Below are 13,039 nucleotides of genomic sequence, written 5' to 3'. Positions count from 1 at the left end.
GCCCAAGGCCAGCGGATGCAAGTCCAGTTGTGCAAAGTGGAGACTTTGGTACATATGTCAAGGAAGCCAGAGCTCCACTGTTCAAACCACTTGGAAATAACTTTGCTGTGTGTGCCATTTCCTTGAAAGAATGAAGAGCTCTGAACAAAACTACAAAATGAGCTGGACCATTTCTAGATGGTAGGGAAGCCTCCGGCAGCCACAGAAATGTACTCCTTGGAATACTTAAAATATAAAAAACAGTGGGATTGTCTGTTTGACAAGCAATATCAAATCCAAAACGTTTTATATCATTTTAAAAGAACGAGAGACAAGTGCATCCTTGACTTGGTAACATTTATTCAATATTCTTTGAAATTAGCAAGAATCAGAAGAAGCACATATCAATCAAACACAGCCACAAAAATGTCCTGGGTATAAATAAAGATGCACTGTGAGAAATACTTAGTCCCAAAGGAATCAGTACTTGCGTACATTTACTACCTTTTAGCAACAAACAACTCCAACGTAAATTCAATTTACTCACAATATAAAAACCTTGACATTTTAAGGAAAATATAGATTCAGTTGATTGTAATTTGCCTCCCTAGGCCCTTTCAATATGTATGTTTTCAAGGCCCAGTTTGACAAGTGTTACGAAAATGACAAAAACTCAAAAGAATGTTTCCACGAGGTTCAATGAAACAGGGCAGAAATAAGTTACTTACCCATGCACAGAATAAGGCAAAGGCTAATTTCATTCGGGTTAGGAATAATAAAGGTAACTAGTTTCTTTTTCACAAAACAAACATTTCAGACTTCTTTTTAAGTAACGGGTATACTGTATTATGGGTCATACTCTACACGTATTTCCTAACTCTACTCAGAAAGCCGGCACTCACACATCAAATAGAAACTTCCCCTCTATTAGATTTATTCTGTAACAACCACAGAAACTAATCTGGGTCTCGTGATAGTGTCTACCAGGAAAACAGCACACGCTAGTTGAAGCGTACAGTTTAGAGAGCTGAAAGTACATTAAAACGTAGTCTACGGATTTCATAAATTCCGTTTTTAAAATATTTTTTCCAAACTAAAAGCTGCAGAAAATTAGTTCTTAAATATTCTACTGAAAACTCTTGAGCAGCTAACATTTTAAATTTCTTAAGCTTTTAATTTTCTTAAAAATATTTAAATGAGTGGTGTATCCCATCTTTTTGAAAAATAATCCAAAAAAAGATTACAAATCTTTTGTTTTAATCAGTGTGACCAAGGGTTTGTCGTCGGGGCTGTAATCCTCATAAGCGATGGGAGTCACATCATACATCGCAGGCCGGGATTTCTTTCCAAATCTGAAATCACAGTGAGACAGAATTCTGGTTAGATAAATACTGGATATCAAGCCCCCTTAAAGGCAAGTGGTACGAATAACTTATATGCAAGAATCAAATGGAACTATAAAAATACTCTCAAAAAATATCCTCTCTAGCAAGTACAGAAATTTAAGACTTTCTGATATTAACATTGAACGAGGATAAATATTAGTCTTCCGTGCAGGATGCAAAAGATGGATTTCACAAAGCGTAGAGTCCAAATTAATGTTGAAGCTTGTGGGTTAAATCTTGGCAAAGCAATCGGGCGTGACAGCTCCACAATAGGTCTTAAGAAAACGTGTATCGATTTGTCTTTTTCTTCTGAGATGCAGAACTACTTGGAGAGGCAAGTTTATTTGACATCCACTCTAGTGACTGGAATACAGAATGCCAGGGTGGTCTTCCCTGGACTGTGGACAGACAGCCTCTCCTGTGGGACTTTCAGAAGGGCTGTGAAGGCTCAGAGGTCATCTGAGGTCCCAACACGAGGAGAATGGCAGAGGGAGAAAAAGACTTCAAACTACGAGGTGTTTGTCCACAAACTGTGCCAGCACACACCATTCTACTCCACTCACCTATGACTCCTCAATCCCCACATACACACACAAGCCATTGTTTATTCTCTGAGCACAAAGCCATTGTCCCAACAGATTTGTATGTATCAAAACCCCCTTGAGAGCAGCACTGACACCCAGAAGCCAGAGGTGTTAAAATTCAATTTCAAGACTTCCTGCCAAATGAGTGTTAAGATGGCGATTATTAAAATAAAGCCAATTCAACTTCTGGGTGGTCTCCTCCGATTCAGGACCTTGCTTTCCCTGAAGCCCTGGAATTCAATACGATTTAAACAATCTTCCACACTAACCCACCGCCCCTCCTCCCTCTTTATTGACGACATTTTTTAACTGTTTCAAGTCAAACAGGGTTCATTAAAAAAGAAATCTTAAGAGGTTGCTAAGATGGGCCCCCCAGGACATCAAGCGGCTTATTTCCAGGACCTCCGGCCCACCTCCTCTCCATTCTTATTTCCTTCTTTCATATCTTGGAAAATCTGTCTTCTCACGTACAGAGATGAGAAGTAGAATCGAGTGGGAAATGAGAAAACTGCCTTCTTCATAAGATCTTGTGCTTTTAAACATTCATCCATCTTTTTTAATTCATCCAATTCACTCAAGATTTCCTGCCCTTCAGGAGCACAAAGACACACACCATTTCAGATGGGCAACCAGGCAAAATGCAGAGATGAAGAGCTAAAGCATTAGGACACCAAGAAACCCACTGTTATTCCAGCAATATAAAAAGCCTTCAATAAAATCATGTCTAAAGTGTGAAGCCTTACTAGAGGTGTGGGATTGTGTGTGCATAAATGCAGTCGGACCCCAGCCTCTGGTCTGTTTATCTAAAGTGAGTGAGGCCTGAAACACAACAAGAGGAAAAGGCACAATGGTGTAAAAGCCAACTGGGTCTTACACTGCCTCTCAAGCCTGCAACTTTCAGAGGCTACTTTAAGGTGCAAATATTTTGACAATCTATTTCTCATAAAATAGCTAGATGGATTGGTACAGCACATTAACAAAATGAGGAACAAAAGTCACATGATCATCTCAACAGATGCAGAGAAAGCATTTGAGAAGATACAGCATCCATTTACGATAAAAACCCTGAATTTGGGTATACAAGGAAAACACCTCAACATAATAAAGGCCATATATGGCAAACCCACACCTAATATCATTCTCAATGGAGAAGAACTGAAAGCTATCCCTCTAAGAATAGGAACCAGACCATTATCTTACACCACACACAAAAATTAACTCAAAATGGATTAAAGACTTGAATGTAAGGCTTGAAACCATGAAACTTCTAGAAGAAAACACAGGCAGTGTGCTCTTCAACCTCAGTCGTAGCAGTATATTTTCAAGTACCATGTCTGACCAGGCAAGGGAAACATGGAAAAAGTAAACAAATGGGACTACATCAAAAAGCTTCTGCATAGCAAAGGAAACCATCAACAAAATGAAAAACAACCTAACAATTGGGAGAAGATATTTGCAAACCATCTATCTGATAAGGGATTAATATCCAAAATATATTAAAGAACTCATACATCTCAACAAAAAAAACCTAACAACCCAGTTAAAAAATGGGCAAAAGATCTGAACAGACATTTCTCCAGAGAAGATATACAGATGGCCACAAGGTACATTAAAAGATGTTCAACATCACTAATTATCAGGGAAATGAAAATCAAAACTACAATGAGCTATTACCTCATGTATGACAGAATGGCTCTAATTAACAAGACAGGAAGCAACAAGTGTTAGAGAGGATGTGGAGAAAAGGAAACTCTCATATACTGCTGCTGGGAGTGTAAACTGGTGCAGCCACTATGGAAAACAGTATGGAGATTCCTCAAAAAATTAAGAATGGAACTACCATACGATCCAGCTATTCCACTGCTGGGTATTTATCCAAAGAGCATGAAAATGCAAATGCATAAAGATACATACACCCTATATTCAATTATTCACAATTGCCAAGACTTGGAAGCAACCCAGGTGCCCATCAAGGGATGAATGGATAAAGAAGATGTGGTATATATACACAATGGAATACTACTCAGCCATAAGAAATGATGAAATTTGGCCATTTGTGACAACATGGATGGACCCTGAGGGTATCATGCTAAGTGAAATAAATCAGAGGGAGAAAATCAAAGACCATATGATCTCACTCATAAACATAAGATAAAAACAAAAAAAAAAACCCACATAGAGATAGAGATTGAATTGGTGGCTACCAGAAGGGAAGGGAGGAGGGGCGAGGGTGAAAGAGGTGATTAGGCCCATGTGTGTGGTGATAGATTGTAATTAATCTTTGGGTGGTGAACATGATGTAATCTACAGAGAAATCAAAATATAATGATGTATACCTGCAATTTATATAATGTTATAAACCAATGTTATCACAATTAAAAAAAATAGATGCATTTGTAACAAATTTCCACTAATAAAATTAATTTAATTAACTTTAAAAATTGGGCAATCCCAGTGAAAAGTTCTCAGTATCCTAACATGGCAGCCATGGGACAGTTTCCTGTGGGAACTTTGACAGGAGGGTCAGCCAATCATATATAGTCAATCACAATCAATTGGTTGGCTGAGAAGACGAATGTAAGCATCTTACTAGGTTGAATATGTTTCAAATACTCATTTCATTTGTTATCTGATTTCATAGTTTGAAGAAGAATTTGTTTCCTCAAAATCTAGAAAGTTAAGGTGCCAGCTTGGTGGCATAGTGGTTAAGTTTGTGTGCTCCACTTTGGTGGCCCAGGCTTCACAGGTTCGGATCCCGGGTGCAGACCTAGTACCGCTTGTCAAGTCACACTGTGGTGGCATCCCACATAAAACAGAGGAAGATTGGCAATAGATGTTAGCTCAGGGCCAATCTTCCTCACAAAAATAAATAAATAAATTTTTAAAAAAGAAAAAAAAATCTAGAAAGTTAAATCCTCCGTGTTACGCAGTCCATCAACAAGGTATAGCTCAAAGAGCTCTAATCTTCAACTGTTGCCATGGAACTGAACATTGACAAGGTGGGTTTGAGAACGAGTGTTTCAGATCCACTGAGTATGACAAGGCGTGGGCTGAAACCACTCGAGAGCGGCCACACGTCCACCGTATATGTGCAAAGTAAACCAGAGAACTAGGAGCATGCCGTCGTGACTAGACTGGTAACTCAGCTGTGTGCACAGTGCTAATGGGATCAACTCCAGACCAGTGTGGGTCACAAAGTCTAATGCAAGTTACAAAGGTAACCTGGTTCAAGGAGGACTAACACCCCTAGGACTATCTTGGAGCTGGAATTCCTGCACTATGACTTAAGCAGCTGCCGAGAAGCCTGTCCAGACTCCTGAGGTGAGATACAGACATCTCCACCCAAAGTGCAGTATCTACCCCATGGAAGCTAAAAGGGTTTGAAAAAACACAGTGAAATACAACACACCTATCACAGTGGCGAGCTCACACGTAGTGAAAAATGAATGTGCATTCATACTTAAATTTACAATACTAACAGCTTGCTATATTTCCTTTGTTTCTCAGAATTGGATACATGTTAAGAAATAAGCTAATACCTATAGAATTCCATTTTAAACTCTCAGGCACTAAACCTGTTACGGCAGGAGTTTTATACAACTGTTCTTTTTTTTAAATAACACACTGCTTTTCTTTACCATAATGGTACATTTTAACTGTAAAAAAAAATTACAGAAGCTAGAGAAAATTATAATGTAGACCAGGGATTAGCAAACTATAGCCTGAAAGCCAATTATAGCCTGTTGCCTTTTCTTTTTTTTTTGGTGAGGAAGATTGGCCCTGAGTGAACATCTGTTGCCAGTCTTCCTCTTTTTGCTTGAGGAAGATTGTTGCTGAGCTAATATCTGTGCCAATCTTCCTCTACTTTATGTGGGATGCTGTCCCAGCATGGCTTGACGAAGGGTGCTAGGTCCATGCCTGGGATCTGAACCTGCAAACCCTGGGCGGCGGAAGCAGAGCGTATGAACTTAACCACTATGCCACCAGGGAGGCCCCGCCTGTTGCCTATTTTTTAAGTAAAATTTTATTGGAACACACTTGTGCCCATTCATAATGCCTCTGCTGCTTTCACACAACAGAGTTGAGTCGTCACAGAGACCCAGAGACTATGGCTCACAAAATCTAAAATATTTTGCAGGCCTTTGAAGAAGACAATAAGAATCACGCATAGCCCCTCTCTCCACAGGGTTTAGCATATGTCTAGCCATGTTAACCATCTGAGAAGCACCAACAGAAGTTGTGGTAGCAGTAGTACCAATATTACCAACATCTTAACCATCATATTTGGTGACAAGTCTTTTTTTTTTTTTTTTAAAGATTGGCACCTGGGCTAACAACTGTTGCCAATCTTTTTTTTTTTTTTCTCTGCTTTATCTCCCCAAACCACCCCGTATTCAGTTGCATATCTTAGTTGCTGGTCCTTCTAGTTGTGGGATGTGGGACGCCACCTCAATGTGGCCTGACGAGTGGCACCATGTCTGAGCCCAGGATCCGAACCCTGGGCCGCCGCAGCGGTGCGTGCGAACTTAATCACTCAGCCACGGAGCCGGCCCCTGGTGACAAGTCTTGCACACCTTATTTCACTAAAGAAACAAAAGATACTGTAACCAGTTATAAGGCAGATCAAAGAGTGTACACTCATCTAGTTCACATTCCCCCAGAAGTCAACAGCTAAAACTCTACCGTGGAGAATGTCGGGTGGACCTGACCTTGAGAAAGACCCAAATCGGGAGATGCCATTAGAAAAAGTGACCATACCCTTTCACAGCTCTCCTTTTGTTGTTTTCTGTGATTAGGCAATAATAGCTGGTCGCACAGTGAGCAATCAGCAACTGAGATGTGACTTCAACTGCAGAACTTGGGGAGTCGTGGTTTCGCTCCCACTGGTCACTTATAAACTCTCTCCAGCCTGAGTGTAAGCATAGCAGCCATAGAACAGATGCTCCTAGGACAGGAGAGAGGGTGCTCCTGCTCAGTCCAGCCTCAGCACCACTGATTGCTCACGTCAAGTCACCAGATACGTCCTCAGTCACTCGTGAATGTCACGGATGACCCACTCAGTATTCGTCCTGCATAGCCACTGCTGCCGTCATTCTGATCCAAGGTCACCTCCAGTCTAACAGCAAGGAGACACGCCATGAAATGGACATTAGCTATAGCCCACTGCTAAAAACCAGGAAGAGGGTAATATCGAAAGGGTTAATTTCTGTCAATGTCTTTCTAGGGTTTCCAGGAAAAGGGAGCAGAGAGGGCCAACCAGCCAGAGACCCAGCCAGGGCCTCCAGAGAGCTACACTGTAGAGGCCACAGGTCGTAGCTGAATAAACGTTTAGAGGGGAACATTCCTGGATATTTGGAAAGGTACTAACTTCAGTGGTTTTATCTGTAGTCACTGGTGCATGTAGAAGCTTGCTGGTGAGGAATTCCGCAGTAAATATTTTTGATAAAAATCGGCACCAAATAAGAACCAGGTTTGTAACTGCTTTCAAGTTTATTCTTTCTTTCCAAGAGAATTCAGTTAAATATCTTCCCAGTGGGCTATATAAGCAGGAAGCTCAGAAGAATCTATCTTAAACTATTCTGAGGCCGAAATATAACACTCTTCCTCTTGAACGCAAAAGGATCTGAGCCAGAGATCCCTCTGGGGTGGAATCTGATTCTTCGGGTCTCCTGATACATCCCTGTATAAAGCCAAGGATTCCGCTCCTTTCTGATGAATGGAGCCCCTCCAGGGCTGGAGAAGGGAGAGAAGACTCTTGAGCAACAAAGGAACTTGTCTGTTCTCTTTTTTACATCATCTACATCTCACCCAATGATTTCAGGATGCTGCAAATACTCCTGCAGGCTGGTACCACTTACTAAGCTAGTGCCTTGAGATGAATCCACCTGTCAGGCAGGTCAAGACATCCTATGCCAACTCTTAACCAAGATCATTATTCATTTCACACCTCAAATTTTAAAGGTAAGGTCTACCACGTGCCAGAACCGACTGGAGATGGAGTAATAAGACCACTGCCTTTTATGGACAGGCGAGTGGAGGAAAGAGTCAAAGAAGCAATTGAGGTGAGATTTGCAGGGACTGGTCTCAGGGCTTCCTGGAAGCGGCGTTGCTGAGTTGACTCTTAAAGGAAGGAGCCAACGATGGGCAGCTGTGTAGACCCTGACCTGGAAGAGGGTTGAATTCTCTTTTTTCCCCTCATAGTTATAGAAATAAGGCTGGTGCGGCTCCACAAAGAAGTTACCCTTCTCCCACCCAGGCACTGGGGCAGATGCTCTGTATCTCCCAATTTCTCTCTCCCACTGGTTCCTCTCCCAGGAAGCCAGGCCCCAGTTCTTGCCTGCACTGGAGTGGCAAGATCTCTGTAAGATCTGAGTCTTGAGCTGGGGGGCTTCCTTTTGAAGAGAGTAAACTTCCTGAACCTCTGAGCTTCTATGCCATTCATACCGAATTTGGATCTGCTTGTGTCTTGATCAATATCAACATACGATGTCCCAACAAAGATCATGCAGCTAAGAGTTCCCTTGAGCCCCAGTGTTAAGACACCAAGCTCAGCCCACTTTTTACTACAGTCATTGACTCTCTGAATTGTGTGCTTTGGCTTGTTTTACCAATTAAAAGAAACAACGGTGTTCTTTAATGCACAACATCACTATTATTTTTGTAGAAATATTCTTTGCAAAAGTCAACAAAATGTTAGATTAACTGATTTTTTTTTAGCGTTATAAAAGATTTGGAGAAGTAGATATAGTGATATCTGTTTATATGATCCTTTAATATTTGCAATTTAATTTGATTGTCGTAACTCCCTAAATAGGTAGAGTCATCCTTTTCGACAGTTGAGGTGACTGTTCTTGTGGAAGGCTAAATGCTCCGTCTGAAATACAGAGTCAAGTAATGGAGTGGTTGGGCTCAGTGATGTTGGGCCTCAGACACCAAATTCACCCTCTTTCCATGACACCACGCTAACTCCTGTCTCTCCTCCAGAAAATGACACTGTTTTATATTATATGAACTCTTACAGCAGAATCATGGCTGTTCGTCATTCTTTAAGTAAGCCCTTAAAGCAAATGGAATCATTTATATCCATGCTGACTGTTGGAAGAACAACATAGCTTAAGACATTCCAGAAAGAAATCATCAAAAAATGTTTCATACACAGTGAATCAGGAATCAGGTATTTATAGGACAGATAAACACAAATTAAATGAATGAATGCATTCAGTGAACACAGAGCTAGCAGCAAATTCAAAGGAGTTTGTCTATCAAGAGGCCTAATTATCTGTCCTCAATACCACCTTGAATCTATGTTCATTTCTTTGAAATTCTCTTTGTGGATGTAAAGTCCTGTTTATAATATAACCCTGGTACCAAGAATGCAGATGTGAAAGCAGCATCTCCCCCTCCAGCAACGCACCTGGCATGCCGGATGGAAGCGATCGTGTTGCTGAACTCGCTGTCGATGCTGCGGCAATTGTAGAACTCCTCATAGGCTGGCCTGGAAGAGCCCTGGTACTCAATGCGGCTGATGCGGCAAATCCCCACAATCAGGATGATCAGCATCAGGATGAAGGCGACGCAGAGGGCCCCGATGATGATGTAGAGGGAGTGCCTGGGCATGTTGGTGAGACTCTCCGCCATGTGCCCAGACTTCCACTGGAGGTCTGCAGGAGAAAATAAGCCAACGGCTGGATGTGAGCTGTGGCCTTTTGAATGGGAAGGTCTTTCCTGTCCTTGTGTCAGTAACTTAAAAGGGCATACAAACTTGGAAGAATCATTTTCAATGGATTATCCAGACCAAGAGCTAATATCCTTAATATATAAAGATCTCTTACAAATCATTAAGAAAAAACAGGAACACGCTATAGAAAAATGGGCACAAAATATAAAAAGGAATTCACCAACAAAATACAAGTAGAAAATTCTTTAGCTTCATGATTACTTTTTAAAAATGCAATTCCTCGATCAGTTCCCAAATATTATTTAAAAATTGTGATACACATAGTCGAGAAGAGTAGAGAAATGAAGACTGTAAATTGATACACAACCCCTGTGGGGACTAAATGGCATAGCCTTTGACCCAGAAATTCTAATTTTTAGAATTTATGCTGGGAATGGTCCTATAAATGCATAAAGCCCTATGTACAAGAATGTTCATCTTGGCATCACAATTTTTAAATGTGAAATTATCAACTATTAAACATTTAGAAAAAGAATCCAAAAATAAGCACAGACACCAGGTACTCACCACTCAAAGCTAACAAATGTTCATATTTAACCATTTTTGCTTTAGATTTCTTGTAAAGAAATAAAATGCTACAGATATAGCTAGAGTCTCTTGCCCCACACTCTCTCTCCACCCCACCAATAGATAATATAATTTATAAAAGCGAAAAAATGGGAGACAACCTAAATATTCAACTCTTAGCGAGACAGAGAGATGTGCAACAAATAGCAAAAGAATAAAAGAAGGTCACCAAACAGCACGTAGCTGTATAGTACAATCGCATGTGAGCTTAAAATGTCCCTCTACACACTGAAAAGCTCAGAAGGATAGAGTGATAAAATGATGAACATTTTTTTTCTTACTATGCTAAGCTTTTTGAAAACATCTCATTTAATCATTACAACCACCAGAAGATATATTATTCTCTCTCCCCACTGTATAGATAAGGCCTAGGAAACTGACGTCCCTTCCTGGGTGAGTGCATCGATTGCAATGCTAGATCCAAGTTCTTAGCCTCTGCCTCACACAGCAACGTGCTAACAACAGTGATCTCTGGAAGGCAGGATTACACAGATTTTTATGTCCTTTACACTTCTCAGTCTTTTCCAGATTTTTAAAAGAGAATGATGTATTCCTTTTATAATAATAAAAAAAAAATAAGCAATAAGTTATTTGAAGAGAATACCTGAGGGATTATCTTCCAGGACAACCAGCGGAAGGAGTGTGGGCTTTGGGATCACACCAACCTTGCTTTCAATCCCAGTTGCAACAGTTCCCTGACCTCCCTGAACCTGTTTCTTCACTTGTAGGAAGAAAATAGCAATGTATATCCTGTGGGCTTGCTGGGAGCATGAGTTAGAAAACATGTAAAGAAAAGTAAGAAAGCCCACTGCCCAGGACATTGTGGGTGGTCCCTAAGGAGGGGCACCTGCAGTGGTGGAGGAGGAAAGGACAAAGAGGAGGATGCTGTCCTCTGAGGCATGTGCTCCAAGCTGAGGATTATCAAGCATTACCCTGTGCTCCTCCAAAAAGCACCACACCGTATGAGGGGGAAAAAATGAAAGGATGGGACATAATCTCTGTGTCTGGCATAGATCAAGAGTATCAAATTATGTCTTGTTTACAGACCTGCACACAAATGGAATGGTCTGCACAACACGACCAGGATTTGAAAGGAAGCGGTGAAAATTTAAAAAGAGCTAGGTAAGACCAAAGAGAAGCTAAACTCATGTGGAAAAGAGGATGCCTTCTCTACTTTACCCACACCCCCACTACCCCCACCTCCAGGCCATCACTTCCACATTAGGACTCTGGGGGCCTGGAAACGGGATTCAAGGGTGGGTACAAATAGGTCCGTCTTCCTATGAAATCCTCAGGACTCTTTTCACTGGTCCATTTTAAGTGAGAGTATTTGGGACCTCTGGGTCCTCATATCCTGATCTTAGCAACATCTTCAGTGACCATGGAATCCAAGAGTCAGTATTCTTCTTTGGGGGCGGGGGCAGTGAGGAAGATTGGCCCTGAGCCAACATCTGTTGCCCATCTTCCTCTTTTTCCTTGAGGAAGATTGTCCCTGAGCTAACATCTGTGCCAATATTCCTCTATTTTGGATGTGGGATGCCACCACAGCATGGCTTGGTGAACGGTGTGTAGGTCCACACCTGGAATCCGAACCCGCAAACCCCGGGCCACCAAAGCAGAGCATGTGAACTTAACGACTATGCCACTGGGCTAGCCGCAACCAAGAATCAATCTGCAGCAGAACACAGGTAAACACCCTAACAAAGATCCAAACATGCAGACCCCTTTCCTAGAAGCCTAATGGGAAAAGGTGATCTCTGGATCACCTGCCCCAAGCCTGGACAGTTCTTGAGAGTTTGAGAAGAACAGGCCAAATAAGCGACTTCTGAATCCTGTCCACATCTTCTGACCTCTGAGTTTTTCACCAAGGCCCTTGAAGTCTGGTTTTGCCTTTCGAGGCTGCCTGCCTGGGCTCACAAAGGCCATGGAGCAGAAAGACTGACATTTAGTGCATTCACTGCTCCATCTGAGCCAACTCACTTATAGGCAGATGGACCGACATAAATCACTGAAAAGAAATGGTCGGGATGGAAGGGAGAGGTGTTTTGTGAAACTAGAACCAAGATTCAATCCCCAAATCGGCAGCCATTTCATTTGGCAATACCTGATGCATATTGAGAAAGACAACTCCTTTTTCTGGCTGAAAGAGAAGCGTGAGTCACTTGATTTCCAAGTATGTCGACATTCTCTGAAAAATTCAGTGGTAGGCTGGAGTCCAGCGCTCACAGAGTATGCTATAACACCCATTTAGCATCAACACAAGGCCAGCCAGTACTGTTTCTACTCCAACTCAGCAGAGTGCTCAGATCGGATCACTCTGGCCAGGCCACAGGAGTTCTTGATGAGTTCTTATGGTTGATGCATAACCTCATGTAAATAGCTTACGTGGCTTATCCATTGTGTTATGCAGCAAGTGTACACCACACAGTCACTACGATGGAAAGACAACTGTAATGGGGGACATGCTCAGCAGTGTCCCAGGCCTGATAAGCTGCCTAAATGGCTTGCATTTCTGACCATCTGCTCTATTTCCCAAAACTCTGCGTTCCAAGCTGTTTAGACTTTTGGGAAAACTTGCTCGAAATTTCTCTGCTTCCTTCCTCTCCCTGCCCCCGCCCTTTGCTTTTTCCACCTAACTGTCATCTATGTCTCTTCTGATAAGTGAATGTGGCTGCTTTACACGCTAATGGGGTTAGTAGCCAGGGTGGATCTGAATAAATCCAATACTTGGCCTGAGAGGCAGCAAATTGATCTGCACCAGGTGGCTGCAGCTGCCATCTCCCAGT

The 13,039-nt window shown here is 41.8% G+C and overlaps 1 protein-coding gene across 1 annotated transcript in view; it reads right to left on the bottom strand.

Annotated features, from left to right (window-relative positions):
- Positions 1-326: 326 nt before the first annotated feature.
- The window catches only part of DNER (delta/notch like EGF repeat containing), a 301,418-nt gene continuing 288,705 nt past the window's right edge, over positions 327-13,039 (bottom strand). Inside the window, exons 12-13 of the mRNA XM_046642873.1 lie at positions 9,363-9,609; positions 327-1,331 (exon numbers count right to left, since the gene is read on the bottom strand). Of these exons, the coding sequence (XP_046498829.1) occupies positions 1,220-1,331; positions 9,363-9,609 (359 nt within the window). The 3' untranslated portion in view covers positions 327-1,219. The remainder of the gene's footprint in view (positions 1,332-9,362; positions 9,610-13,039) is intronic.

This window comes from Equus quagga, chromosome 17 (assembly GCF_021613505.1).
Source record: "Equus quagga isolate Etosha38 chromosome 17, UCLA_HA_Equagga_1.0, whole genome shotgun sequence".
In the NCBI taxonomy this organism is placed as follows: Eukaryota; Metazoa; Chordata; class Mammalia; order Perissodactyla; family Equidae; genus Equus; species Equus quagga.
Note: the sequence above shows the minus strand (reverse complement) of the source record. Positions and strands in the feature narration are given on the sequence as shown.